General features: G+C 43.5%; 1 protein-coding gene across 3 annotated transcripts; it reads left to right on the forward strand.

The window, feature by feature from the left end:
- The first annotated feature begins 7,290 nt into the window (after nucleotides 1-7,290).
- On the forward strand, nucleotides 7,291-18,177 carry CCDC32 (coiled-coil domain containing 32). 3 transcript variants are annotated; one of them, XM_019442553.2, is made up of 5 exons: nucleotides 7,348-7,387; nucleotides 7,787-7,931; nucleotides 9,223-9,478; nucleotides 14,081-14,237; nucleotides 17,226-18,177. In XM_019442553.2, exons 3-5 carry the CDS (start codon nucleotides 9,235-9,237, stop codon nucleotides 17,362-17,364), a joined length of 540 nt encoding a protein of 179 aa, XP_019298098.1. In that variant the 5' UTR covers nucleotides 7,348-7,387; nucleotides 7,787-7,931; nucleotides 9,223-9,234; the 3' UTR covers nucleotides 17,365-18,177. The 3 variants fall into 3 exon arrangements, with proteins under 3 accessions (XP_019298096.1, XP_019298097.1, XP_019298098.1); XM_019442551.2 differs by lacking the exon at nucleotides 7,787-7,931 and having other exon boundaries at nucleotides 7,291-7,387; nucleotides 9,228-9,478; XM_019442552.2 differs by lacking the exon at nucleotides 7,787-7,931 and having other exon boundaries at nucleotides 7,313-7,387.
- Nucleotides 18,178-25,953: the final 7,776 nt, after the last annotated feature.

Here is a 25,953-nt window from a genome sequence, read left to right on the forward strand (position 1 = left end):
GCCCAAGTGCCGAGGCGGGGACTGAGAAGAGAAGGCGTGAGAGAGGGAGAGAGTTGAAGGAGTGAAAATGTGAGTTTGAGAGTCAGTGGGTGAGACTAAGGGAGTGAATTGAATTGAGAGGCAGTGAGAATGACTCACCCAAAGCGTAGATTCACGTAGATATGCTCAAAGTCCCTTGGATCTGGAAAAACGAAAGGAGCTTTACTCAAATGAGAATGAGGATTGCTAAACTCTTACTCAAAGAAGCGCCGTGCTGTATACTTCAAAGCGTGTTATAGTATGTGACTTATTACTCAATAAAGCTGTTATGTAGGTATTTAAACGCACATGGGCGTACACACACACACACTCGCACACACACACACTCCAGAAGCAACGTCTTCACATCTATCCTTCCCCCAACAGTAGAATTAAAGAGCTCCCATTTGCCTTCCATATGCTCCTGTCCTGATATTGAAACGGCAAGTGGATCAGTAGACGCCTTTGTCAGAGTTCTTAAATGCCAGATATGAAACCAACTCTGGTTAACTTCATCAGAGAGGGAATTAGTGAAAGGATATTAGTACTTCATAGAGTACATAAGAGAGCTGGAGAACAGGCTCAGAAACAGAGCCAAATCAAGAGAACACAAGGCCTCTGAAAACCAGCCACACGACATAAGGGTGAATAGTATAGAATGTGAACTATATTTCAATAAAGTAGTTTTTTTTTTTTTTTCTTAAAGAGCTTTTCAGAATGTGTCTGAAGCACAGAAAAGGAATGAGATACTAGAATGTTATAGAGAGGAAGTCCTCGTGGGATTGTATAAAGCCTTGCTTCTCAAAATGTGGTGTTTGGATGAGCAACATGGGAAACACCTGGCAACTTGTTGGAACTGCAGAATCTTGTTCCTTCTCCCCCCCCCCCCCCCCCCACCACCCTGGCCTACTGAATGAGAATCTGTATATTTTTAATGTTTATTTATTTTTGAGAGTGGGGGGTAGCGGGAGGGGCAGAGAGAGAGTGGGAGACACAGAATTGGAACCAGGCTCCAGGCTCTGAGCTGTCAGCACAGAATCTGATGCAGGGCTTGAAGTCACAGACTGCAAGATCATGACCTGAGCCGAAGTGGGTCGCTTAACCAACTGAGCCACCCAGGGGCCCTGAGAACCTGTATTTTTTTTTAAGGAGGGGGGCAGAGGGAGAGCGAGAAAGAGAATCCTAAGCAGGTTCCTTACCCAGCACAGAGCCTGACGTGGGACTTGATCCCATTACTATGAGATCATGACGTGAGCTGAAATCAAGAGTTGGACGCTTAACTGACTGAGCCACCCAGATGCCCCTAAAATTTTTTAAATTATTATTTTTTATTTTTAGAGAGAGAGAAAGAAAGAGAGTGCAAGCAGAGGAGGGGCAGAGATACAGAGAGAATCCCAAGCAGGCTCCACATTGTCAGCGCAAAGCCTGATGTGGGGCTTAAATTCACGAACTGTGAGATCATGACCTGAGCCAAAATGAAGAGTTGGATGCTTAACCACTGACTGAGCCACCCAGGCACCCCAAAAATCTGTATTTTAACAAGACTCTCAGATGATTTTTCTGCATATTAACGTTTGAGAAGCACTGGTATAGACCATGAAGAGTAGACATTTGTCATATTCTTTAGATATCCAGCATCTTCTTAACACTCTTCTTTTATGTGAGGAATTTCCCACATCATAAGTACTATCTCCAATGATGTGGCTGGAGCTAGAATGTATAATACTAAGCTAAATAAGTCAATCAGAGAAAGACAAATACCATATGATTTCACTTACATGTAGAATTTAAGAAACAGAAGAACATATGGGAAGGGGTGGGGGGAGAGATGAGAGGGAAACAAACCACAACAGACTCTTAATGATAGAGAATAAACTATGGGTCGATGGAGGGAGGGAGGTGGGAGATGGGCTAGATGGAGGATGGGTACTAAGGAGGGCACTTGTGATGAGCACAGGGTATGGTATGTAAATGATGAATCACTGAACTCTACTCCTGAAACCAATATTGCATGGTATGTTTAAGATTTAAATAAAATAAAAAAAAAAGTACAGCCTCCAAGAGGTGGAAGCCAGAAACTGGCCTTCCCAATTCCCTTGCAGCTTGGGCATTCATCACCTGGGCTCCACTGATCAGGCGGAGCCTTTGGTTCAGAGGCACACAGCAAAGGAAGCAGGCACAGTGTAGAACCCATGTGTGACAAGATAGCATTGGGAACATCTGATTTGTTTCTTTTTAAAAAATTTTTTTCCATGTTTATTTCTGAGAGAGAGAGAGAATAGGGAAGGAGCAGGGAGAGAGGTGGACACAGAATCCGAAGCAGGTTCCAGGTTCTGAGCTATCAGCACAGAGCCTGACATGGGGCTTGAACCCGTGAACCGCAAGGTCATGACCTGAGCTGAAGTGAGACACTTAACTGACTGAGCCACCCAGGCGCCCCTGGAAACATCTGCTTTGGAGGGCTAACAGCAGGGGATTATTGTGTCCAGTGCTCGTCAGCAATGACAGCTGCAGTGTCTATGTTCAAAGGCATTGGGGTATTCCGTGAGCAGTCCTTCAGTGAAGTTTAGACACTGTTCCTTGCTGTATAGACCCCACGCCTCACACTGTTGTCCATCTTGATTTTCTGTGCACTACTTAATATCCTTTAATTCTGTACTCTACAATAGAGTAAAAATTAGCCACATGTGGCTATTTAAATTTACATTAAATAAAAAGAAAGAAAATCTAAAATTCAGTTCTTCAGTTGCACAAACTGCATTTCAAGTGCTCAAGAGCCACATGAAACTACTGGCTACCTTTAAAAAAATTTTTATTTATTTATTTTGAGAGAGAGAGCAAGAGAGCACATAATGCATGCAAGTGGGAAAGGGGCATAGACACACACACACAGAGAGAGAGAGAGAGAGAGAGAGAGAGAGAGAGAATCACAAGCAGGCTCCATACTGTGAGCACAGAGCCCAGCGCAGGGCTCAATCTCACGAAGTATGAGATCAGGACCTGAGCCGAAATCAAGAGTTGGATGCTTCACCACCTGAGCCATCCAGGTGCCCCAAACTAGTGGCTACCTTATTGGACAACTCAGATACAGAAAATTTGTATCACCACAGAGAGTTCTATTGGACAGAGCAGCTTTAATTTTTTTTTTTTTTTTTTTTTACTGCTTATACTGGTTGAATGAATTCTATTGTTTGAACTAAGAACTCCAACTAACTTGCCATGATAAGGATTTAAGTCTTTATGAGCAATGGGAAATCATCAAAGAGTCTGTCGTGTGCACGCGCGCGTGCGCGTGTGTGTAACATGATCTGATCTCCATTTTCAGATCACCTTGGTAGCACTGGGAAGAAGGAACTCAAGAGGGAATCACAGCTCTAGCTGCAGTTCTGTGTGGTCTTGGACTATGAGAGTTCTAATTCAAACACTCCCATACCAAATAAATTTTGAACATTTCCTAGGCATCATTTGGTTCTGGAGATACAGAGGTAAAAAAGACATGGTTCCTGATCTTAATGAAGGCCTATGCTGGTCAAGCATCATACAAATAAAAAACATATTTGTGCTAGGTTATGCTGCAGTTAATGCAGGGTCTGAGATAGAGGGATGCGACTGCCCTCATGTGGCTTCCCAGTATGAAGAGTCCTTGGGAAGTGGCAGATCACCATGGCTTTTGCAAGTCCAGGATCTGGTTTTGATTTATTCATCACACACACTAATTAAACTCAGGGGACATCAGTGAATCTGTAAGGGTACCAATATGTTAATTTACAACTGTAACCTTAACTTAGAAAATGTATTCTATTTCATACCGGTGACTATTTATGCCTACTGTTAAAGGCACTCTTATGCTTGTTCAAGATATCTGAGAGGCCACATTTGAAATAAAAAAATTTGTTTGTGAGCAGAAAACCAGAGAAAAGGGCATAAATGAGTCGAAAGGTCATGGAGTAGCTTGATGAAGTACCCGTAAACCTAGGACAGTGAACTTTTCTATGAATCAGATGCTTCCAGATTAGGTCTTCAATTCTGGTGGCAGTTGAAGGACTCTGGGGATCCCTCACTGGTAGACTTGGCTCTGGGCCCCCTACTTATTCCTTATAAATAAACACTGAAAAAAATCTTGCCTATTATTTGCTCCTTTGCTTCCTAATCTTCTTGCTTTCCACTTCCCTCTGTTTGCATATGCTCTCTAAGGATGGTTATAAATATGAGCAATGGAGTTCCTCATAGTTCCCTTTTACATGATGGTAGTTATTACCACCATAGCCACTTTGGCTTTGGACACATCTAGAGACTTTATCCTCAGCCAAGTTATGTCTACCGATGGTTGGCTGATGTCTTTTCTCACTTGATTCTTTGAGAGAGAGTAACGGGCCCTGGGAATTGGGGGTGGATAGGTGGGGGGAGGAAGGGTTGCATCTCAGCAAATTGATAATCCCTGAAAGATATCGAAAGTCATCTTCTTTTAAAAAGCCTTCCTTACACACTCCCATGGCACTCTCTCCTTTATGTACACCGGCCACACTTCTGTCATATCTTCTGTAACTCTTTGCTGTTATTTGTAAAATTGTCTGCCCCCATGGCACACCCTCCTATACTTAGCTATAAAGACCTGTTGGACCCCTACCAACTCTTACTTATTTTGAATTCCCGCTTAACACAATGCCTGGAACACAACAGGGGCTTGATGTCTATTGACAAATTGAATAAGAAAAAGCTTCATCCTTAGCCTCTGCAATCAGATAACACAAAGAAATAAAAGACATCCAAATCGGCCAGGAGGAGGTCAAACTTTCACTCTTTGCAGATGACACGATACTCTATATGGAAAACCCAAAAGATTCCACCAAAAAACTGCTAGAACTGATTCATGAATTCAGCAAAGTTGCAGGATATAAAATTAATGCACAGAAATTGGTTGCATTCCTATACACCAACAATGAAGTGACAGAAAGAGAAATCAAGGAATCGATCCCATTTACAGTTGCACCAAAAACCATTAAATACCTAGGAATAAATCTAACCAAAGAGGTGAAAAATCTATACACTGAAAACTATAGAAAGCTGATGAAAGAAATTGAAGAAGACACAAAGAAATGGTAAAAGATTCCATGCTCCTGGATAGGAAGAACAAATATTGTTAAAATGTCGATGCTACCCAAAGCAATCTACATATTCAATGCGATCCCTATCAAAGTAACACCAGCATTCTTCACAGAGCTAGAACAAAGAATCCTAAAATTTGTATAGAACCAGAAAAGACCCTGAATAGCCAAAGCAATCTTGAAAAAGAAAACCCAAGCAGGAGGCATCACAATCCCAGACTTCAAGCTATACTACAAAGCTGTAATCATCAAGACAGTATAGTACTGGCAGAAGAACAGACACTCAGATCAAGGGAATAGAATAGAGAACCCAGAAATGGACCCACAAATGTATGGGCAACTAATCTTTGACAAAGCAGGAAAGAATATCCAACGGAATAAAGACAGTCTTTTCAAAAAGTGCTGCTGGGAAAACTGGACAGTGACATGCAGATAAATGAACCTGGACCACTTTCTTACACCATACACAAAAATAAACTCAAAGTGGATGAAAGACCTCAGTGTAAGACAGGAAGCCGTCAAAATCCTCCAGGAGAAAGCAGGCAAAAACCTCTTTGATCTTGCCTGCAGCAATTTCTTACTCAACACGTCTCTGGAGGCAAGGGAAACAAAAGCAAAAATGAACTACTGGGACCTCATCAAAATAAAAAGCTTCTGCACAGCGAAGGAAACAATCAGCAAAACTAAAAGGCAGCTGACAGAATGGGAGAAGATATTTGCAAATGACATATCAGATAAAGGGTTAGTATCCAAAATCTACAAAGAACTTATCAAACTCAACACCCAAAAAACAATCCAGTGAAGAAATGGGCAAAAGACATGTATAGCCACTTCTCCAAAGAAGACATCCAGATGGCCAACCGACACATGAAAAAATGCTCAACATCACTCATCAGGGAAATACAAATCAAAACCACAATAAGATACCACCTTACACCTGTCAGAATGGCTAACATTAAGAACTCAGGCAACAACAGATGTTGGCGAGGATGTGGAGAAAGAGGACCTCTTTTGTGTTGTTGGTGGGAATGCAAGCTGGTGCAGCTACTCTGGAAAACAGTATGGAGGTTCCTCAAAAAACTAAAAATAGAACTACCCTATGACCCAGCAATTGCACTACTAGGCATTTATCCACGGGATACAGGTGTGCTGTCTCGAAGGGACACATGCGCCCCCATGTTTATAGCAGTACTATCAACAATAGCCAAAGTATGGAACGAGCCCAAATGTCCATCGATGGATGAATGGATAAAGCAGATGTGGTATATATATATATACAATGGAGTATTACTCAGCAATCAAAAAGAATGAAATCTTGCCATTTGCAACTGCGTGGATGGAACTGGAGGGTACTATGCTAAGTGAAATTAGTCAGTCAGAGAAAGACAAAAATCATATGACTTCATTCATATGAGGGCTTTAAGAGACAAAACAGATGAACATAAGGGAAGGGAAACAAAAATAATATAAAAACAGGGAGGGGGACAAAACAAAAGAGACTCATAAATATGGAGAACAAACTGAGGGTTGCTGGAGGGTTTGTGGGAGGGGGGATGGGCTAAATGGGTAAGGGGCATTAAGGAATCTACTGAAATCAGTGCTTCACTATATACTAAATAATTTGGATGTAGATTTTAAAACATAAAAAATAAAGTTAAAATGTGAAAAAAATAAATAAAACGTTAAAAAAAATTTTACAAGAAAAAAAAAGAAAAAGCTTCATAACTTGGCTAATAGGGCCTGGGTCTCCTGTGAGAATAAGGAAAGTAGTCGCCTCCATTCCCATCTGAGCTGCTGAAGTACTTTAATTTGGGTAGCAAAGGGCTGCAATTTTCACAGACAAAACACCAACCCAGAGAATTGCCGAGGAGGTGAATTTCCTCAGGGAACCAAGAAAACTCAAAAGGCCTCGGCAACTGGGCTTCCCCTATCCGAGAAGGTGATGGCGGAAGGCGCTGTCCGCGCGCCAGGAATGCTCAGATGCGCGTGGAATCTACCTGCCCCAGGGAAGTTGGAGCCAAGGCCAAGTGACTGCCCTATATCCCGGCAACAAGTCCCGCCTACCTCTTTCTCTCACTCGGCCCCTCACTTCCTCACTTAGCCGAGCTCCCCTCAACCAATCGACGCACAGAACATCGTCAGGTTGGGCGGTGGTTGGAGGACTCCCGGATCCATCACTCGGAGACTCCGCCCCCCCATTTCTTCACAGCCTTCAGCGACGGAACTGAGCCGAGCGTTTGTGGGCTGCTGGGCAGGCGGTTGTGGTAGGTGAAGAGGGGCAGGGGTACCTACCGTTTTAGATCCATGGTCCGGTCCTATCCCGGGATACCACAGAGGAGCTTCGGGGCCTGACTCGTATTGCCCAGCCAGTTCTTGAGGTCAGAGTGACGGAGGCCCGGGTCTGGACACTGGCATTGCCGGCTCTGTTCTGGACTTCCTAGAGAGAAGGGGGGAGGACTGGGGCTCCGGTGCGAGCAAAGTTTTGGTCTGGGTGGGTTCAAGCGACTTCGGGATGGGAGTGGAGGTTCACTGGGACCCCGGCATCAATTTATCCAGAGCCTCTGTGACATTTCTGCCCCTTTTACTTCTGGGCCCTTGCGCTGGCTGGGCTCTCTCCTGGAATTATTTAGACCTTACCCCAGGCAGCCTTCCTAATCTCAAAGGTCCTTCCTGAAGGAGGGTGTCAGCCCAGGCTGTAAGACTAGATAGTTATGAAAGCCCCAGCAGCGAGGTATTGGATAAGAACATGGATTTTGGAGCGGCAGAGGTGTGGTTTCCAATCAAGGAATCACCATAGATGTCAGTAAGGTACCCTAGACTTTTGTTATCCTTCTGATCCTCAGTTTCTTCATCTGTAAACTGATGGAAATGCCTCTTCCAGTGTTTCTGACTATTAAAATAAGAACTTATAAAATAAGGTATATAGTCCAGTTTCTACATGTAATGAGCACATGGGGCTTTGCATATGACATTACTCTCTGACACTATTTTCCAAACAGCATTTTTATTATCCTCATGTCTATGGAACTGTGCAAGGCCTTTAGTTCATGTCCTACTGAAAACAGAATTTAATTGGCTGAGGACAGAGTGGTTGCATTTTGGAGATCTTTGGAGCAAAGTGCAGAATATTTGTCTCCACTGGAAATGTCCTAGACATTTCTTTGTGTGTGTGCGTATGTGTGTGTTAAAACACACATAATGTAAAAGGGCCCATTTTAACTGTTTAAAAAAATTATTTTTTAAAAAAATTATTTATTTACTTATTTAGGGAAAGGGAGAGTGAGAGGGGAGGAGGGAGAGAGACCAAATAGTCTCCATGCTCAGAGTGGAGCCCGACTTGGGGCTCAATCCCACGACTGTGAGATGGTGACCTGAGCTGAAATCAAGAGTTGGACACTTCACTGAGTGAGCCACCCAGTGCCCCTAAAATTTGTAAATTTTTATTTTTAGAGAGTGTGAGTGGGGGAGAGGGGCAGAGGGAGAGAGAATTCCAAGCAGGCTTTGTGCTGTCAGCTCTGAGCCCAATGGGAGGCTTGATCCCATGACTCTGGGATCAGGGACCTGAGCCGAAACGAAGAGCCAGACACTCCACTGACTGAGCCACCCAGGCGCCCCTCATTTTAACCATTTTTAGATGTACAATTCAGTGGCACTCACATGGGTGTGCAACCATCATGATTATCCATCTCTAGAACTTCCCACTGAAACTCTGTACCCATTAAACGTAACTCCCATTTCCCCCTCCCCCAACCCCCTGGCCACCACCATTCTCTTTTCTGTCTCTATGGATTTGACTGCACTAGGTACTTCTTACAAGTGGAATCACTTGATATTTGTCCTTTTGTGTCTGGCTTGAGAAATTTCATTTTTAAAAACAAACTTTATTATGAAAACAACTGGAATGCCGAGCCAGAAGAGGAACCCAATTGCCCTTTTGTCATCTTTATATCTATAACATAGGAATCTAATAAAAGACATTTTAAGTTTAGAGAAACTTCTTAAAAGCCTATTACCTTCCTTCAGTAGGGAAACAAATATCTCAGTACTGCATACTTATACTGTATCCTTAGAGCCAGTCCTTACAGTTCTGTTTTTCCAGCTCAGATTCCAAATGAAAATGTTTGAGAGTGTTGACTCTACAGCTACAAAATCTGGCCCTGATCTTTGGGCTGAAATCTGTTCCTGTCTGCCTAATCCTGATCAAGAAGATGGTGCCAACAATGCCTTTTCAGACTCCTTTATGGATTCTTACCCTGCAGGCACAGGCCAGAGGGAGGCCCCAGATTTTGCTGATCAGCCAGCTACAAAGCCTTGGGCTCCCTTGCAGGATTCAGAAGTGTATTTAGCATCTCTAGGTGAGTTAAATTACTTTATGTTTTTAATCATAAGCTGGTGGTTTTAAGGAAGCATGTTAAAGTTACATCAAACCTGTTTTTTTAACATGTATTTTTCTAATGTGTATTTATTTTTGAGAGAGAGAGGGAGACAGAGTGAGAGCAGGGGAGGGGCAGAGAGAGAGAGGGAGACACAGAATCCAAAGCAGGCTCCTGACTGTGGGCTGTCAGCATAGATCCCGACACGGGACTTGGGCTCGAACTCACAGACTGCGAGATCCTGACATGAACCGAAGTCAGATGTTTTGACTGAGTGAGCCACCCAGGCGCCCCTCAAACCTGGTTTCTAATCTTAATTATTATTATTATCATTTTGTATTATTATTTTATTTATTTATTTTTATTTATTTTAATGTTTACTTTTGAGAGAGAGAGAGACACAGAGTGTGAGCAGGGGAGGGGCAGAGAGAGAGAGAGAGAGAGAGAGAGAGAGAGAATCTGAAGCAAGCTCCAGGCTCTGAGCCATCAGCACACAGCCCTATCTGGAACTCAAACTCACAAACCGTGAGATCGTGACCTGAGCCGAAGTCGCTTAACCAACTGACCCACCCAGGTGCCCATTATCATAATTTTTTAATGTTTATTTATTTTTGTGAGAGAGATAGTGTGAGTAGGAGGAGGGACAGAGAAAGAGGAGAGAGAGAATCCCAAGCAGGCTCCGTGTTGTCAGCACTGTGCCGGACACAGGGCTCAATCTCATGAACTGTGAGATCATGACCTGAGCTGAAATCAAGAGTCAGCCGCTTAACTGACTGAGCCACCCAGTTTTCCCCCTTAATTAGTATTATTTTTAGTCCTCACCACATGTATTTGTCAGATATAATTCTAGGGGGTTTCAGGTTGGTTGTTGGGAAGGAGCACCCTTTTCCTTGTATATCCCTTAAAACTGTCTTTTTTTTTTTTTTTTTAATTTTTTTTTAACGTTTATTTATTTTTGAGACAGAGAGACAGAGCATGAACGGGGGAGGGTCAGAGAGAGAGGGAGACACAGAATCTGAAACAGGCTCCAGGCTCCGAGCGGTCAGCACAGAGCCCGACGCGGGGCTCGAACCCACGGACCGTGAGATCGTGACCTGAGCCGAAGTCAGCCACTCAACCGACTGAGCCACCCAGGCGCCCCTCCTTAAAACTGTCTTTGTTACCTCCTGCCTCCGACTGTATCATCTGAATTCTCCTTCATTTCTTGCCATTCTGTACAATCCTCTTGCCTACTATTGGTGGCCCATATATTCAGATAACTCAAAAGTGTCAAACATTATGCCATCCTGAAAGAAAAGGGCATGGCCCCAGAGCTGCATTTGGATTTCTGATGAAACTATTATATTGAAAAATTGTTGTACTAAAAAACTGTTGTATTAAATAGGTTGATTGTTGGAATGGGACCATGTTGACATAAAATTCATTCTACCTCTTGTTAGTTGTTTAATTTTGAAAATATTTCCTGAATACATCTTCTGTCCTGTGGCCTTAAGTATTAATATTTAGAGAGACTCCAAATACAGGAAAGAGATTCAGATTGTCCCATGCAAGGGGACAGAAAAATATCAGTCTAGGGCAGTGACTGCTTTAGAATTGTGGTATCCTTTTATTATTAAACACCCATGAGACTCATCTATGTCTCACAAAACCAAACCTAGGAATAATTATTTAAGAAAGGAAAGGCAATTCAGGAAGAAGCTTTTGAGGAAGGACAGAAAGAAGAGTCAGAATAGAGTTTACAGGATCTGTAAGAAAAAGATATGAGAGAAACACAAGAGGAATGATGGATAATAAGAAATATAAGGGTGTAATGTGAAATTTATCGGGAAGCCACCAACATTAGGATAGTAATACTTGCAGCCTGCAGCCCTGGCCAAGGTTGTTGACAATTGTGTTCTTTTTTTTTTTTTTTTTTTCGAGATAGAGGGCACAAGTGAGTGAGGGCAGAGAGAGAGAGAGAAGGAGAGGGAGAATCCTATCAGGGGCAAAGAGAGAGGGAGAGAGAAAGGGGCTCACCCGGGCTCATGTTTTACCCAAAGCCAGACTCGAGCTCACCTGATGTTGGACTCAAACTCACGAACTATGAGATCATGACCTGAGCCGAAGTCACAGGCTTAACGACTGAGTCACCCAGGCACCCCTCTTTTTTTTTTTTTTCAATGTTTATTTATTTATTATGAGAAAGAGAGAGTGGGGAAGGGGCAGAGAGAGAGGGAGAGAGAGCCTGACATAGGGCTCGATCCTACAAATTGTGAGATCGTGGCCTGAGCTGAAATCAAGAGTCAGATGCTTAACTGACTGAGCCACCCAGGCGTCCCACACAATTTTGTTCAGTGGTAGTCAGAATGATGATAAGGAGAAGAAGCAATCATCTGAGAAAGCTGGAGAACCACATCCTGCAGCTTGTTGGTACTCTGTGCCCAGGAGATGTAAGAAACTTTAATGGATTTGGTGATGATTTGATTGGTCAGGACTGGTTTTGGAAGTTAAAACTCCACTGATCTTTTCTAAAATCAGTTAAGAAGATGATTAAAGGGTTCCTGGCTGGCTCAGTCGGTAGAGCATGGGACTTTTGATCTGGGGGATTGTAAGTTTGGGCCCCATGTTGAGTGTAGAGAATACTTAAAAATAAAATCTTAAAAAAAAAAAAGATGATTAAAATTTCATTCTCTGAGGAAGACAGGAGCCATTTCTGTGCCTATGGCACAGTCTGGGAGACATTGGCAGGCAGACTTGGAGTATGCAGTGTATCTATTTCTACCTGCCCAACTTAGATCACAACCGATTAGGGACGCAGCACACTCAGAGAGGGGAAGACTTTGCCAGCCCAAAAGAGTACCTTCCACCTTGAGAACCAAGGCCAGATAATACATTGTTTTTATTGCCAAATAAACCTATATCAAAAAGAATCCACTAAGAGCACCAATTATAAAACCTTAGCCAGCTCATGGGGCACCTGGGTGGCTCAGTCAGTTAAGCGACTGACTACAGCTCAGTTCATGATCTCATGGTTTGTGACTTTGAGCCCCACGTCAGGCTCTGTACAGACAGCTCAGAACCTGGAGCCTGCTTCGGAATCTGTGTCTCCCTCTCTCTCTGCCCCTCCCCCACTCACACCCTGTCTGTCTGTCTGTCTCTCTCAAAAATAAATAAATATTTTTTTAAAAAGTATTAAAAAAAAAAACTTAGCCAGCTCAGTGTGAGATCTACATAATTCTTTTCACATCCTCAAGGAGGCAAAAACTCCTCAAATATTTAACTTTTATCAATTGCAGGTTTTTTACATGGGCGAACTCTTGGTGCTAACTTGCAGCAACAAAAGGTGGTTATTGCTTTGATCTGTGGATGGCAGATGATGTGGCCTGTTTAGAAATGAAAACAGAGGTGCCTGGGTGGTTCAGTTGGTTAAGTGACCAACTCTTGATTTCAGCTCAGGTCGCGATCTCACAGTTTGTGAGATAGAGCCCTGCATCAGGCTCTGAGCTGAGCCTGCCTGGGATTCTGTCTCCCTCTCTCTCCCTGCCCCTGCCCTGTTCTCTCTCTCTCTTTCAAAATAAATAAGTAAACATTAAAAAAAAAAAAAAAAAGTGAAAACAGGGGGCTCCAGACTAGCTTAGTCGGAGGAATATGTAACTCTTGATCTCGGGGTTATAATTTCAAACCCCACATTGGGTGTAGAGATTATTTAAAATAAATAAATAAAATTTTAAAAAGAAGAAATGAAAACAGGATTGCAAATCATAAAGTTTCTGTTTGGGTCTGGGCTTGATATTCCCCACTCCCCTCTCCAAAAGGCCATCATTGACACATTTATTATAGTTGAAGGCAAGACTGAATTAAGGCAGAAGGCAAATGGTGATACTGTTCCTTCTGTTCTTCAGTTGTTCAACAATTACACTTAAAATGCACAGAAGAATAAGTAAACATCTATCATCAGGAAGCCATGTAGACCATTCATTGGAATTAGAAGATGTTTGTTTTTATAAGGTCCCAACATCCAGGCCACAAGTTGAGTAACTGTAAAAAACGTTGGGAGATTTTCTTTTATGAAGAATTTAATCACACATAGAGATCTTCAAGGTCTCTGATTATTGAGTTCCCATCAAGTCAATTTTAGTGTCTAATGAACCATTGGATCTTTCATTATTTTCTCTAATTCTTTCTCCTGAGGTTTGGAAACTACTTCATGTCATTGTAACAAAAAGAAAAACCACTTACTCCTCAGAGAGACTATATTCAAGGAGTTGACACATGTCAAGCCAGGGAAAACAAGTAATTCCTTAGAGAGATACCTGCTGGCTTCTGTGATTTCAAAGAAGACATGCCACTGATTTATTTATGAGAGCCTATGGCTTTTTCCCTTTCTGGGGTTAAATGTTTCTTTGATACAATCCAGAGTTAAGACATTGTGAAGGAAAAAGAAAAATGTACATTTCCCTGTACATGTCCTCAGAAAAAATGAGCTCCTTTGCAGGGAGTGTGAATATACTCATCAGTGAGAGAATTTTTAAGTTGTCATGTTGCATTTTAGATTTAGTTTCATTTTATACTCACTTTCCTTGTTAACTTCTCATCTGTTTTTAGAGAAGAAACTGAGAAGAATCAAAGGTTTAAATCAGGAAGTAACTTCTAAGGACATGCTTCGAACCTTGGCCCAAGCCAAGAAGGAATGCTGGGATCGATTCCTCCAGGAGAAGTTAGCATCAGAGTTCTTTGTGGATGGATTTGATTCTGATGAGAGGTAATTGGTTCTCAGTCCAGTTCCAGGTGACAGTATTTCACTGAGGGCATTTCTCTTTCTCTAAAGAATTCAGGGAGAGTGACATTTGAGTCGAGATATTGGTTAATATCAACATCAGCTTTTCTGAGCTCAAAACTCATCCTTTTTTCAGGTTGCTCTCTTTGCTCTTGGTCCAGTAGCAGATTTTTGATAGTATTTTTGCAAAAAAGCAAATACCCCACCTACATCTTGATCACAGATTGGACAGAATTGAGGATAAAGCATTGTCTTCTTTTCCAAGTATGCAATGTACTTGAGAAAGTAGTAACCAATCATCAACTGGAACAGTATCTTACCTGTAACTCCCTATTGCCTTACAGAGTTTCTATCACCTTGTAGGCATTCAAATTTGTATAGACTGAATTTGTATAGCATGAATTTCCTAAGCATCTACTGTGTGAAGGCACTGTGCTTGATGCTATGGGGCTGGGGGTGCTGGGGCAGAGGGGAGATGTAAAGAAATTTTAGAGATCCCTTTTTTTTCCTTTGGTCCCCACAACTATTTGGAGAGAGATGACAAATATATATAAAGATGAACCTAACAAAATAAGGCAGCATAAGAAAAGAGCCGGGTGAGTGGAAGTGACAGAGCATGCTTTGGGAGTTGAGAGACCACTGAGCTCCCTGTGGGCTCTGGTGTTTGTGCCAGAGAAGAAGGCAGGACTTGAACAGTATCTTCGGGGGGTGGCGGATGCAGAGAGGAGGAGAGGGCATCCTGCCACAAAGAGCTGCATGGTGCCCAACACCCGGGAGAGTCGCTCTGCCACTTATTGGCTGTGTGTCCTTAAGGAAGTAACCTGTGTGTGCCTCAGTTTCCTGCTTTACAGAGCAGGAATAGTAACAGGAATATGTAATAGTAATATGCTTTCCAGGAATAGTAACTCTTACCTCTTGGGTTGTTATGAGGGTTAAATGAGTTACTGTGTATAAAGTGCTTAGAACAGACCTGGCCCCTGGTAAGTACTATATAAGTGTTAGCTATTATCATTGGTCTTGATGGAATTTTAAAGTTCAGTAAGAAATTATTCAAAAAAATGGGTGAGGGAAGTAAAAACCCGAATTTGAAACAAAAGGTCTTAGGGAAACATGACCTAAGTTTGCAACATACCATTAACGTTGATTTTAAAAAGCCCCATGATGTCAGATGAAGCTATGGCTGCTGAAATCATGGACAGTAGGGAAATAAAACTTGATAGTTACATTTTACTTTTTTTTCCAAGTTTGTTTATTTATTTTTGAGAGAGAGAGAGAGAGAGCGAGCGAGCATGGAAAGGGCAGAGAGACAGAGACAAAGAATCCCAAGCAGGCTCCTCACTGTTAACGAGTAGCCCAATGAACTCATGAGCTGTAAGATCATGACTTGAGCTGAAATCAGATGCTTAACCAGCTGAGCCACCCAGGCGCCCCTACATTTTGCTTTTTAATTTGCAAAGTGCTTTTACTTACATTATCTTAAATATTGCATTGGTGTGCCCTTAGATTCTTCAGAAATCATGTGGCATCTAAAGTCAGGCCAACTACCTACCCTCTGAGGGTTCAGAAAATAAAACACATGTTGCTTTTTTCTGTCTCTAAAGACTCAATCCCGTTGAGCCTTCAACTGCCCCAAACACAAAAGACTTGAAGATGTACACATTCCCAACACACTAATAACTTGGTATTCGATTCTTGCTCCCCTTGACGTTTGCCTCCTCTCCAATTCTGAGAAGAAAAGACAAAATTTTCTCCTATGTGATTCTCAAGTAGGAATTCTTTTTCTCTGAAATCAGATCAGCACCAAGGCTCAAGGTCATGTTTCTGTGTGTTTATCAATACCTAAAATGATATGATGTTCCCTTTTCTATAGAAGCAATTGAAACAATTCTATGAAAAGTGTTATAGATGAAGATTAAATGCCCCTGGAGTACCTTAGTCCCCTGAGCTGTGGGCACTTGTTCCCAAGCTCCATCTGTGGGAACACGTCTTTCTATCAGTGTTAGAACAAGCACACCAGAAATAGATTTGCATTTATTTGCAGACTTCAACATTTATGATTTAAACAGGGGCCATTTTGTAGTGGAATTGTGTGGTTCTTCATGTACGTGAAGGCCAGGTAGGTGACCCTCATCATGGCATGCTTTTGGTGCAGGAGTAATGGGCTGAGAAGTCCTATTGTCTACACCAGGATTCCCCCATTTTAGGTGTCTCAAATCTGCTGGTGATGGCTTTACTTCTTGGCTCCAGACTTTGGGCTATTTAAGAGCATAGAATAAGGTTTATATTATTTGTGGTCATTTGTAGTTTACCATGAGTATCTAATAAGCTTTAGAGTGGAGGATCTTGGGTAATTAAGGAAGGTGGGAGGGGGCACTTCCCCTCTCTGCACAGATGCAAAGGAAAAAAGAGCCCTCTGGCATAGTGGCTATTTCTTTGTGGGAGAAATTGCTGTGCAGATGTTTCCATCTCGAGGACTTGCTATAGGATGAAATAAACAAACAAAAAACCCACAAAAATGGTGCTTAGTGCAACTAAGTGCTGTAAGTATAATCGAGTCTCAGACTGCCTCAGGTATAGGAGATTTCAAGATGCTCCACTAATAATTTGGTATTTATTTGAACGTTTCCTCCCTCTGACAGTTTCTCTCCACTCCAGTTTTGAGGAAGAAAAGACAGGACTGAGACATAAGCTCTTCAGCTATTCTCGTCAAGCCTTCAGAGGCTCTGCATTTGAAGGGGCCTGGTGCTGCTTATAGCCAAAGTGCCCACTAGGGGGTAAATTATGCCGCCGAGCTGCCAGGATGCACAGCTGTCAGAGGAAGATCGGCGGCGTTCTCCCCGTTAGCAGTGAAAAACAATTGTAGGAAGAAATTGGTGGTGGGCGGGAAGGCAGCATTTGAGTAACTGAGATAATCATTAAGTGATTAATCAGCCAGGTCTGATGCGGCCACCCTTTTCTCCTGCTTTCTCCTAGCACCTTGGAACATTTCAAGAGGTGGCTCCAGCCAGATAAAGTAGCCATCAGTACAGAGGAGGTCCAGTATCTGATTCCTCCAGAGTCCCAGGTTGAGAAGCCAGTGGCCGGGGACCAGCCAGCAGCCGCGGAACAGTAAATTGTACACAAGCACGCCAAGCAGCTGTCTTGGGTCCAGAGGGAACAGCGGAGCAGCAAGGAGAAATCTAAGGAGGGAGGGTAGCCCACGCTCCCACTCAACAAAGCAAACAGCTGTGGGCCCCTGAGGACTGGCTTGGGGCTGGCATGTGTGACTGTCCTGGATAAAGTGACTGACCCAGCACATGCTGGATCAAAATACCGCTTTCCTCTGTGTCTCACACCTTGCCTGAGCCCTGTTGCTACAGGTGAGAAGTCTGCTAAGAATCTAGTGAAGGAGCAAGTATGAAAGTATTTGGAGAAACTGATATCCTTGTATAGAATATATAAGCTCAGTGAGCCATATTTTTGCTTGCCTTTTCTGGATGTTCCTGCCTGTATCCCAAGTATTTCTTTGGTTAATTGTCAGTGGTAAGTGAGGCCAAGGAGAATCAAATCTGCCTCCTTGGATCCACACCCCATGTGGGGCTCCTCTAAGTTTGTAATAAATATAGAGACTTTAGGAAAAGAGGCCGCACTTTTCCTTTGTCTGATTTGTTCCTTGTGGAGAAAAGGGACAACAGTGTGACAACTTGAGTGTTTGTGTGTATATGTATATTTTTTTATTTCATGCATGGTTTCTCCCCTAACTTCCTCTTGCACTTAAAAAGGGCCAAGCTTCAAATTAGACTTGTAAATTTGGTGTTGGTATTTGACACCCCTTCTGAATAGTTCCAAGCTTCTTGTGGCAGCTTTCCTGGCTGAGCCTGTGCTTCCCTGTTTATAGTGTTCATGTTCAGTCCGTGTTGTCTACATAAAGCTTTTCTGATGAGAATAGCTGTGTGTGTGGTGCTTTTGAACTGCTTCTCTCCCAGAGAGATGCTCCCAGTTAGTGGGGAGGTAAAGACAAGTATTTGACAATGCAGGAGACCTGAGAAACTTTGCAGCCTTCTATTTTTGACATGAGCCCTCTGACAAGCCAAACCTCACCTCGGTGCTCTTAGGGTAGGATTCTGTGGCCAGATTTCTGCAGCTCTGACTCCATGGAGCTTCTTCCCGGGTAACAGGTTTCAATTCCCTAATGATGGAACAGAGTGACCATAAAAATCTTCAGAAAACATGTGGTCATATCTAAATCAAGTATTTGCGCTGTCAAAGGATGGGAATCAACCAGATAATTCCATGTATTTGCTGAATTATATGAATTTAGGGGGAGGTGGCAATTTCCAGATATATTTTCCTTTTTTAAAATTGATAATGGGGGCACCTGGGTGGCCCAGTTGGTTGAGTGTCTCTTAATTTGGGCTGAGGCTGTGATCCCAGGGTGGTGGGATCAAGCCCTAGGTCTCTCTGTGCCCCCCTCCCCACCTCTAAAAATTAAAAGAAAAATTTGATTAATGGTATTAGCTTTATTCCTACTGCTTTTTAAAAAATGTTTACTTATTTTTGAGAGAGAGAGAGAGCGTGAGCAGGGGAGGGGCAGAGAGAGAGGGAGACAGAGAATCTGAAGCAGGCTCAGAGCTGTCAGCGCAGAGCCCGATGTGGGGCTAGAACTCAAGAACTGTGAGCTCATTATCTGAGCCAAAGTTGGACGCTTAACCGACTGAGCCACCCAGGTGCCCTCTACTGCTTTTTATTTTTATTTATTTTTAAATTTTTTTATTTTTTCCTCTACTGCTTTTTAATAGTAGGATACCTTTGACATAGAGAGCGACCGTCTGTGGTCCCCAAACACTTTGGGGAAGGCAGACACTGACAGTCACCTGGCCCTGGACTGAGCTTGCAAGTTTCTGTCTCTGCCTGGGGTTCAGGTGCTGGACCACACTTCCTACGGGGCCATCTGATGGCTCTCATTGGATAGATTTTTTTTTTTTTTTGAAGACTGAGTTTTCTTCTCCCTTCATGATAAACAAAAATGACTCTTTCTCAAGTAACAACAATTTAAGAAAAAAGCAATAAGGTCCCAAAAACACCCTCCTAAAGAGCAGTCAATCATCAGACAGAGAATGTATCTGCACCAGAAAATAGTGTTTTTGTAGTTCAGTCAAGATTCCAGCTTTGCCTTTTCCCTACCTCCCATTTCCTAAGAAACAGAAATTTTAGTATGAGAAGGTGGGAAACTGAGTTAGAGGAACTGAAATGGAGTTAGAGGAACTGCAGAACTGGAAGACTTTTAGCCCCACGTGAAAATCTGGGTGAGGTATGGGATGAAAGTCCTAGATCTTCAGCTGCCTGCTCACTTAACTCTTTAAAAAATTTTTTTACATTTATTTATTTTTGAGAGACAGAGCACAAGCGGGGAAGGGGCAGAGAGAGAAGGAGACACAGAATCTGAATCAGGCTCCAGGCTCTGAGCAAGCATTTAGCACAGAGCCCGACAAGGGGCTCAAACCCACGAACCATGAGATCATGACCTGAGCCGAAGTCAGTCACTTAACCAACTGAGCCACCCAGGCGCCCCTCACTTAACTCTTTAATAGAGGCAGATTTCCACAGAAGGGAGTTCAGCGAGTTGCAACTATGGTTTCTTTTCTTCTTCTTCTTTTTTTTTAAATTTTATTTTTGAAAGAATGAAAGCACAAGTGGGGGAGGGGCCAAGGATCCAAAGTGGGCTCCTCGCTGACAGCAGTGAGCCCAATGCAGGGCTTAAACTCAGGAGCCATGAGATTACAACCTGAGCCAAAGTTGGGCTCTCAACCAGCTGAGCCACCCAGGTGCCCCACAACTATGGTTTAGAGGAGGTGACAACCTGAGTGATGGCTCTTAAAACAAGTGAAGCACAATTTACCAAAAAATTTAAGTTTTTATTTATTTGTAATCTCTACACCCTATGTGGGGCTCAAACCCACGAACCCAAGTTCATCCTCCAACTGAGGATGCTCCTCCAGCTGAGCCAGCCAGGCACCCCATAGTGAAACCAAATTTGATACTAGCTTCCAAAGCTAGTTTTTTAATATAGACTTAACTTAGACTATTAAAATGGTACTAAATTTGAATCTAAGAGTCTCAGGTGCTATCTTTGTCTTGTGGCTTACTGTGTGATCACAAGTCAAATGATCTCTTTATATTCCAATTTTCTTTCAGAAATTGGACTAAATGTAGGAAAAATTCTACTGGCCAGAAACGCTGATCTTTTTTCTTTGACCCTGGAAATTTCCAAGGAACTCCAGTTAGCACTTCCTCAAATCAGATTTGAGTTGAGAGGGCTCCCTAAGTGAAACAGAGCAAACGGAGCAATATTTAATGCTAAACCACAGAGCCAAGGGAGGACAACTTTTGCCAATAGGGCAAAGCAGAAATGATGTGGCATACCCAAAGAAGGTTGGGTTAGAGCCAGGGAGGAAAGGTAAGTGACTGCCACACTGTTCTCTCCTGCCACATGGCACGCTCATCACCCAGGGCTTTGGTAGGATCAGGGCTGGAATGGCACAGGCTTGCATCCAGTACCTGTTCCAGAAATAGGCTCTGGATGTAGGGACAGCAAGTAAACAAACATCCCACCAGCTGTTGCTGAGGTGTGCCTCTCCCAGGCAGGCCTGCCCACCAGGACTGTTGCTGGAAAAGGGAAAACGCCCTGGGGCCACTCCCTGGCCCTGCCTTGGAGTGGCTCCCCAAGATTAAGAAAAGCTCCAGCCACATGAAACAGGCAATATTTTCCTGAAAATTCCAAACCATCCCAGCCAGCTTTGTCCCTACTTGAGTTATAAGATTCAAGACAGGACACTGCCATAGCAATCTTAGGTCTGTGGGAGAGTTGTTTACTTGAACCCAGAAGTGGGTTATCTCAGGCACGGATTCATTCACCTAGCCAATACTTGTTGAGACCCTGCACTGTGCACGGTGGTGAATAAAGCGAAACCACATCTTCCCACACAATGATGGAAGGAGAGAGATGGCCTAGCTAATTAGTGCTGTCATCACTGGTGCTGCGGAGTCAAGACGTAAGCACAGGGATCTTTAGAGCATGGGGAAGAAGATAGGAGAACCCTAGGCCAGTCAGGGTGGGAAGTAGGAGAGAGGCTGTGTTAGGGAAGCCGAGTCCAGAAAAATGAGTAGCAGTCAGACCATGAAAATAGAGGGAGAAGAACATGGGGACAGAGAAAAGTCCCAGAAGAGGAAAACAGCATGTACATCGGCCTAAAGGCAAAAGAAAGTTTGGAGACTAGAAAGTAGTTCAGTGTAGCTGGAGCATGAAGGACAAAGGAAGAAACATCCAAAGGTGAGGTTGGGAAATTAATAAACAAGGCCAGGTATCAAGGGCTTCCTAAGCCATGTTAAGGAGCTTGGGTTTTATTGTGGGGACAAGGAGATAATGGGTCATTTTAAGAGGGGTAGTGACAGGATCAGATTTGCATCTAGAAAGATGCAAGCTATGGTTGCCATGGGTATGACATGATTATACTGATTAGGGGAGCACAGATTCACACTTGGCAATGATATGTCTATATGAAATATGCAATTGATGACTTGTGGTCTTATTTTTATTTTCTAGCTTGATTTCTTTGAAGCTATTGTTTCACGATTACAGAACAAATAGAATCATGTTTGGCAGACCTCAGAGGTGGCCATATCAACATAACACGTCCCACCCTTTCATCTTAAAGTATGATGGGGACATGCCTCTCTTGGGATGTTGGGTCAGCACTCCCTCCCCTTGAACCTGGGTATGACTATGTAAGTGCCTTGCTAATCGAGTACAGCACAAATAATGTGACTTCTGAGGCTAGGTCATGAAAGCACTCCTCTCTCTCTCTCTCAACATGTTCCTTGGTAGTTCTGAGCCAACATAGAAGATGTTTGGCAACCTTGAGGACACCATACTATAGAAACGCCATGGAGAGACAGAGGGGCTGGCTCTCAGCAGTTTAGCCCCCAGCATGAATCTTCCCACCCAGGCATCAGACATGTGAGAGATTCAGATGATTTCAGACCCCAGCCTTCAAGCTACCCCAGTTGACACCAGGTGGAACAGAGACAAGCTGTCCCTGAGAAGCCCTGCAGATTTATGAACAAAATAAATGCCGTGGTTTAAGCCATTGGGTTTGGAGCTGGTTTGTTACACGACAATAGGTAACTGGCACACCATGACCTATGTTTCGGATTTTATGTAGCTAATTTCAGGTATTTTATTTTCCAGTCCCTTTTAGTTTCTAATGGTTACAGAATTTTAATACTTAATTCTGGATGCAGTATGGAGAGGAGCAAAATTGGATGCAGGGGCCAGCTGTGAGGTGACTGCGGTTGTCTAAGAAAGAGATGACTGACCTGAGGACTTTCATCTCCACTTAGGGTAGAGAATCCTGCAAGAAAATGCCACTCCCCTGCCCGGGGATGAGAAATAGCCGAATTATCTACAAAACCGTAGCTTTTCTTGAGTCTGCAGGAAGCTGAGGTCACAAGACAATGAAATAAAGCCTCTTCAAGGAGAGAGAGACACGCGTGAACAGTCTCAACTTTAGCAGAGCACGGAAGAAAGAGGTGGCCATCATACAAGTGGGTAAGAAGAAATCAACAAAAACTTTAACAAAAGCTAAAAGGCTACACATGGGCTAGTGTGTCCGTTTAGAATAGCTGGAGACTATTCCAGACACAGGAGAGTTTGTACTCACAGTGTTTTTCCAGAGGCCTCCCCGGAGGTTCAGAGAAAAACTGAGAGCTGGGCAGGAAATGGGAGAGGGCTTTCCTCCGTGGTGGTGCAAGCATGCAGAAGTTGATTAAGGCAGCTGCTTGGCAAAGGCAAAAAGCCTCAGCTGCTTCCAGAATCCCTCTCTTAAGCAAAAGCCTTAAGCTGCTAAGGAAGGGGCAACAGATTCTTGCTTTAGGGGGAGTAATGAAAGCAAAACTCACCTGCTTTGGGGTGAGGAGTAAAAACATTTCTGTCCTTCTTTGCCACAGGCAAAGATCCACTGCTCTGGTGAGGAAGAATGGAAGCAAAATCCCTCTATCCCAAAGGGAGAAGCGGGCAACTATGGGGCTGGGGATTCAAGCAAGGGTCTGCTCCGTTGGGGGAGCGGGCAAGAAACTGGCCACAAAAACCAACTGCAGATAGTAAGGCAGAATTTGGCTTTCTGAGGGAACAGGGGCAGAAATAATGAGAAAGCCTCACTCCTGACCTTGGGATGTGCCTGAGACTAAAGCTGAACCAGGATAACAGAGACACACGCCCTCAACCCACCCCCACTGCGTGTCTTGCCCCTCCAGGAGCCTGGCTCCACACGACAAGCAAGAGCACTCCACTGCTGGTGTAGGGCAGGCATGCAGGGATGGGTGAGGTCCATGGAGCAGGAACCCAGAAAAATCCTCTGACACACCAGTCCACACTCTAAGCAGCCCACTACTAGAGGGATTCAAAGCCTGTGATGCACTAAGGTAATGGTGGGAACAACATAGCCCAAACCCTGCCTGACCCCGACCTAAACAGACTCAACCCCTCAGACCAACAGAAGAGGCATGGCCACTTCCAGACATAAATACCATTTACCTCAGTCTCTACTGTTTACATGCGATGGGCATTCAATAAAAATTTATGACGCATATAAAGAAGAAAAAAACACAACAATCCATCGTTAAAAGTTACAGAAATCAGGGCACCTGGGTGGCTCAGTCGGTTAAGCGCCCGACTCTTGATTTTGGCTCAGGCCATGATCTCATGATTCATGAATTTGAGCCCCACGTGGGGCTCTGCGCTGGCTGTGCAGAGCCTGCTTGGGATTCTCTCTCTCTCCCTCTGTCTCTGCCCCTCCCCTGCTTGCTCTTTCTCTTTCTCTCTCTCAAAAAAAAAAAAAAAAAAAAGTTACAGAAATCAACAGAACCAGATTCACAGATGACACAGATTTTGGAGTTACCAGATAGGGACTTTAAAATAATAATAACTAATATGTGAAAAGGTCTAGTGGGAAAGGGTGGGCAACTTGCATGAACATTTGGGAGTCTTGGCAGAGACACAGAAACTATGAGAAAGTCCAATGCAAATGCTAGAAATAGGCACTCCTGGATGGCTCAGTCAGTATAGCATCCTACTCTTGATCCTAGGGTCGTGAGTTCAAGTTCCGTGTTGGGCACGGACCCTACTTAAAAAAAATGCTAGAAATAAAAAACGTGATATCAGAGATGAATTCCTTCAACAAGTTTTTCCATAGTAGGTACAGCTGAGGGGAGAAAAAAAACCAATGAACTTGAGAGAGGTCAGTAGAAACCATCCAAGCTGAAACACAAAGAGGAGCAAAAAGGAGTGGGAGTAAAAAAAGAAAACCAAGCTTCTAAGATCTGTGGGAAAATATCAATCAGTCTGATATACGTGTAATTTTAGTCCCAGAAAGAGCGAATGGCGCGGAAGAAATATTTGACGAGATAATGGTAATGAGAACGAGGATGTGGCTCTGAGCCTAGAGAGAAGTGGATAAAGGAAGCATTTGGAGGGGAAGAACCACTGGAACTCAGTATCCTAGTGGAATGAAGTGTGAGAGGGTAGGAGTGGAGCCTGACACCTGGGTTTGGCACGAGGGAGTGGGGGGTGGCTAGCAAGTGGTGTTGCTGTGCTCCTTGGATGCACCACACTGCCTCCTATAGGCTGGACTGGAGCGACAGGTGGGTGGGTCTCTGCTCCTTGAGGCCCCACCCTCCAGCTGGAGGCCATCTTAAGCGGTGGTACTTCCCACCATGAGTCAATGTGTGGCTGAGATATACTCATCTCCTGGCATTCTCCCCACCTCTTTTTCCCAAGTGCTACAGGTCACAGATTGTTCGGAAGTAAAGTTTTTCTCTTCCCAAACAGACAGACTCTTTGCTCCCTTCATGCTGACCTGATCCACTTTAAAAAATCAGTTATTTTGCAGATAAGCAGGGAGGGAGGAGGCAGAGATAGGTAAGAGGGATGGTACCTATGTGGGCATGCATGTGTGCACAGGTAAGGAGATGGGTTACTGAGCGTTTATCATCATTTTATTTTTTTCCTTTATTGTATTGAATTTATTATTATTATTTTTTAAATAGGCTCCATGCCCAACACGAGGCTTGAACTCATGACCCTGAGATCAAGAGTTGCATGCTCTATCTACTGAGCCAGATAGGCACCCTGAGTTTTGAGCATTTTAAAGAATAGAACCAGGGAGCCTGGGTGGCTCCATCAGTTGAGCATCTGACTCTTGATTTTGGTTCAGGTTGTGATCCCAGGGTTGTGGGATCAAGCCCCACATTGGGCTCCACACTGAGCGTAGAGTCTGCTTGCGATTCTCTTCCTCTCTCTCTCCCCCTCTCACATGCCCTTTCTCTCTCTTAAATAAATAAATAAATAAATAAATAAATAAATAAAGGACCACTTTTGGTTTTTTATCTTATGTCCTTTTTGGATGAGATTATCTATTATTTTGAGAGAGGGAGAGAGAGAGAATGAGTGGGAGAGGGGAAGAGAGAGAGGGAGACAGAATCCGAAGCAGGCTCCAGGCTCTGAGCTGTCAGCACAGAGCCGGATGCGGGGCTTGAACTCATGAACCATGAGATCATGACCTGAGCCAAAGTCGGCCGCTTAACCGACTGAGCTACCCAGGTGCCCCTGGATGAGATTATCAATTGGTATCTCAGCAGAATGCCAAGGTGCAGCATAGCCTTCAGC

Source organism: Panthera pardus, unplaced genomic scaffold (assembly GCF_024362965.1).
Source record: "Panthera pardus isolate Hobbes unplaced genomic scaffold, ASM2436296v1 HiC_scaffold_24, whole genome shotgun sequence".
NCBI classification, from domain to species: Eukaryota; Metazoa; Chordata; class Mammalia; order Carnivora; family Felidae; genus Panthera; species Panthera pardus.

Coding starts and splice junctions, on each gene's coding strand:
- CCDC32 (XM_019442551.2), top strand. CDS start 9,235: ATGAAAATGTTTGAGAGTGTTGACTCTACAGCTACAAAATCTGGCCCT. Junction 9,479..14,080: donor AGTGTATTTAGCATCTCTAG/GTGAGTTAAATT, acceptor ATCTGTTTTTAG/AGAAGAAACTGAGAAGAATC. Junction 14,238..17,225: donor GGATTTGATTCTGATGAGAG/GTAATTGGTTCT, acceptor GCTTTCTCCTAG/CACCTTGGAACATTTCAAGA.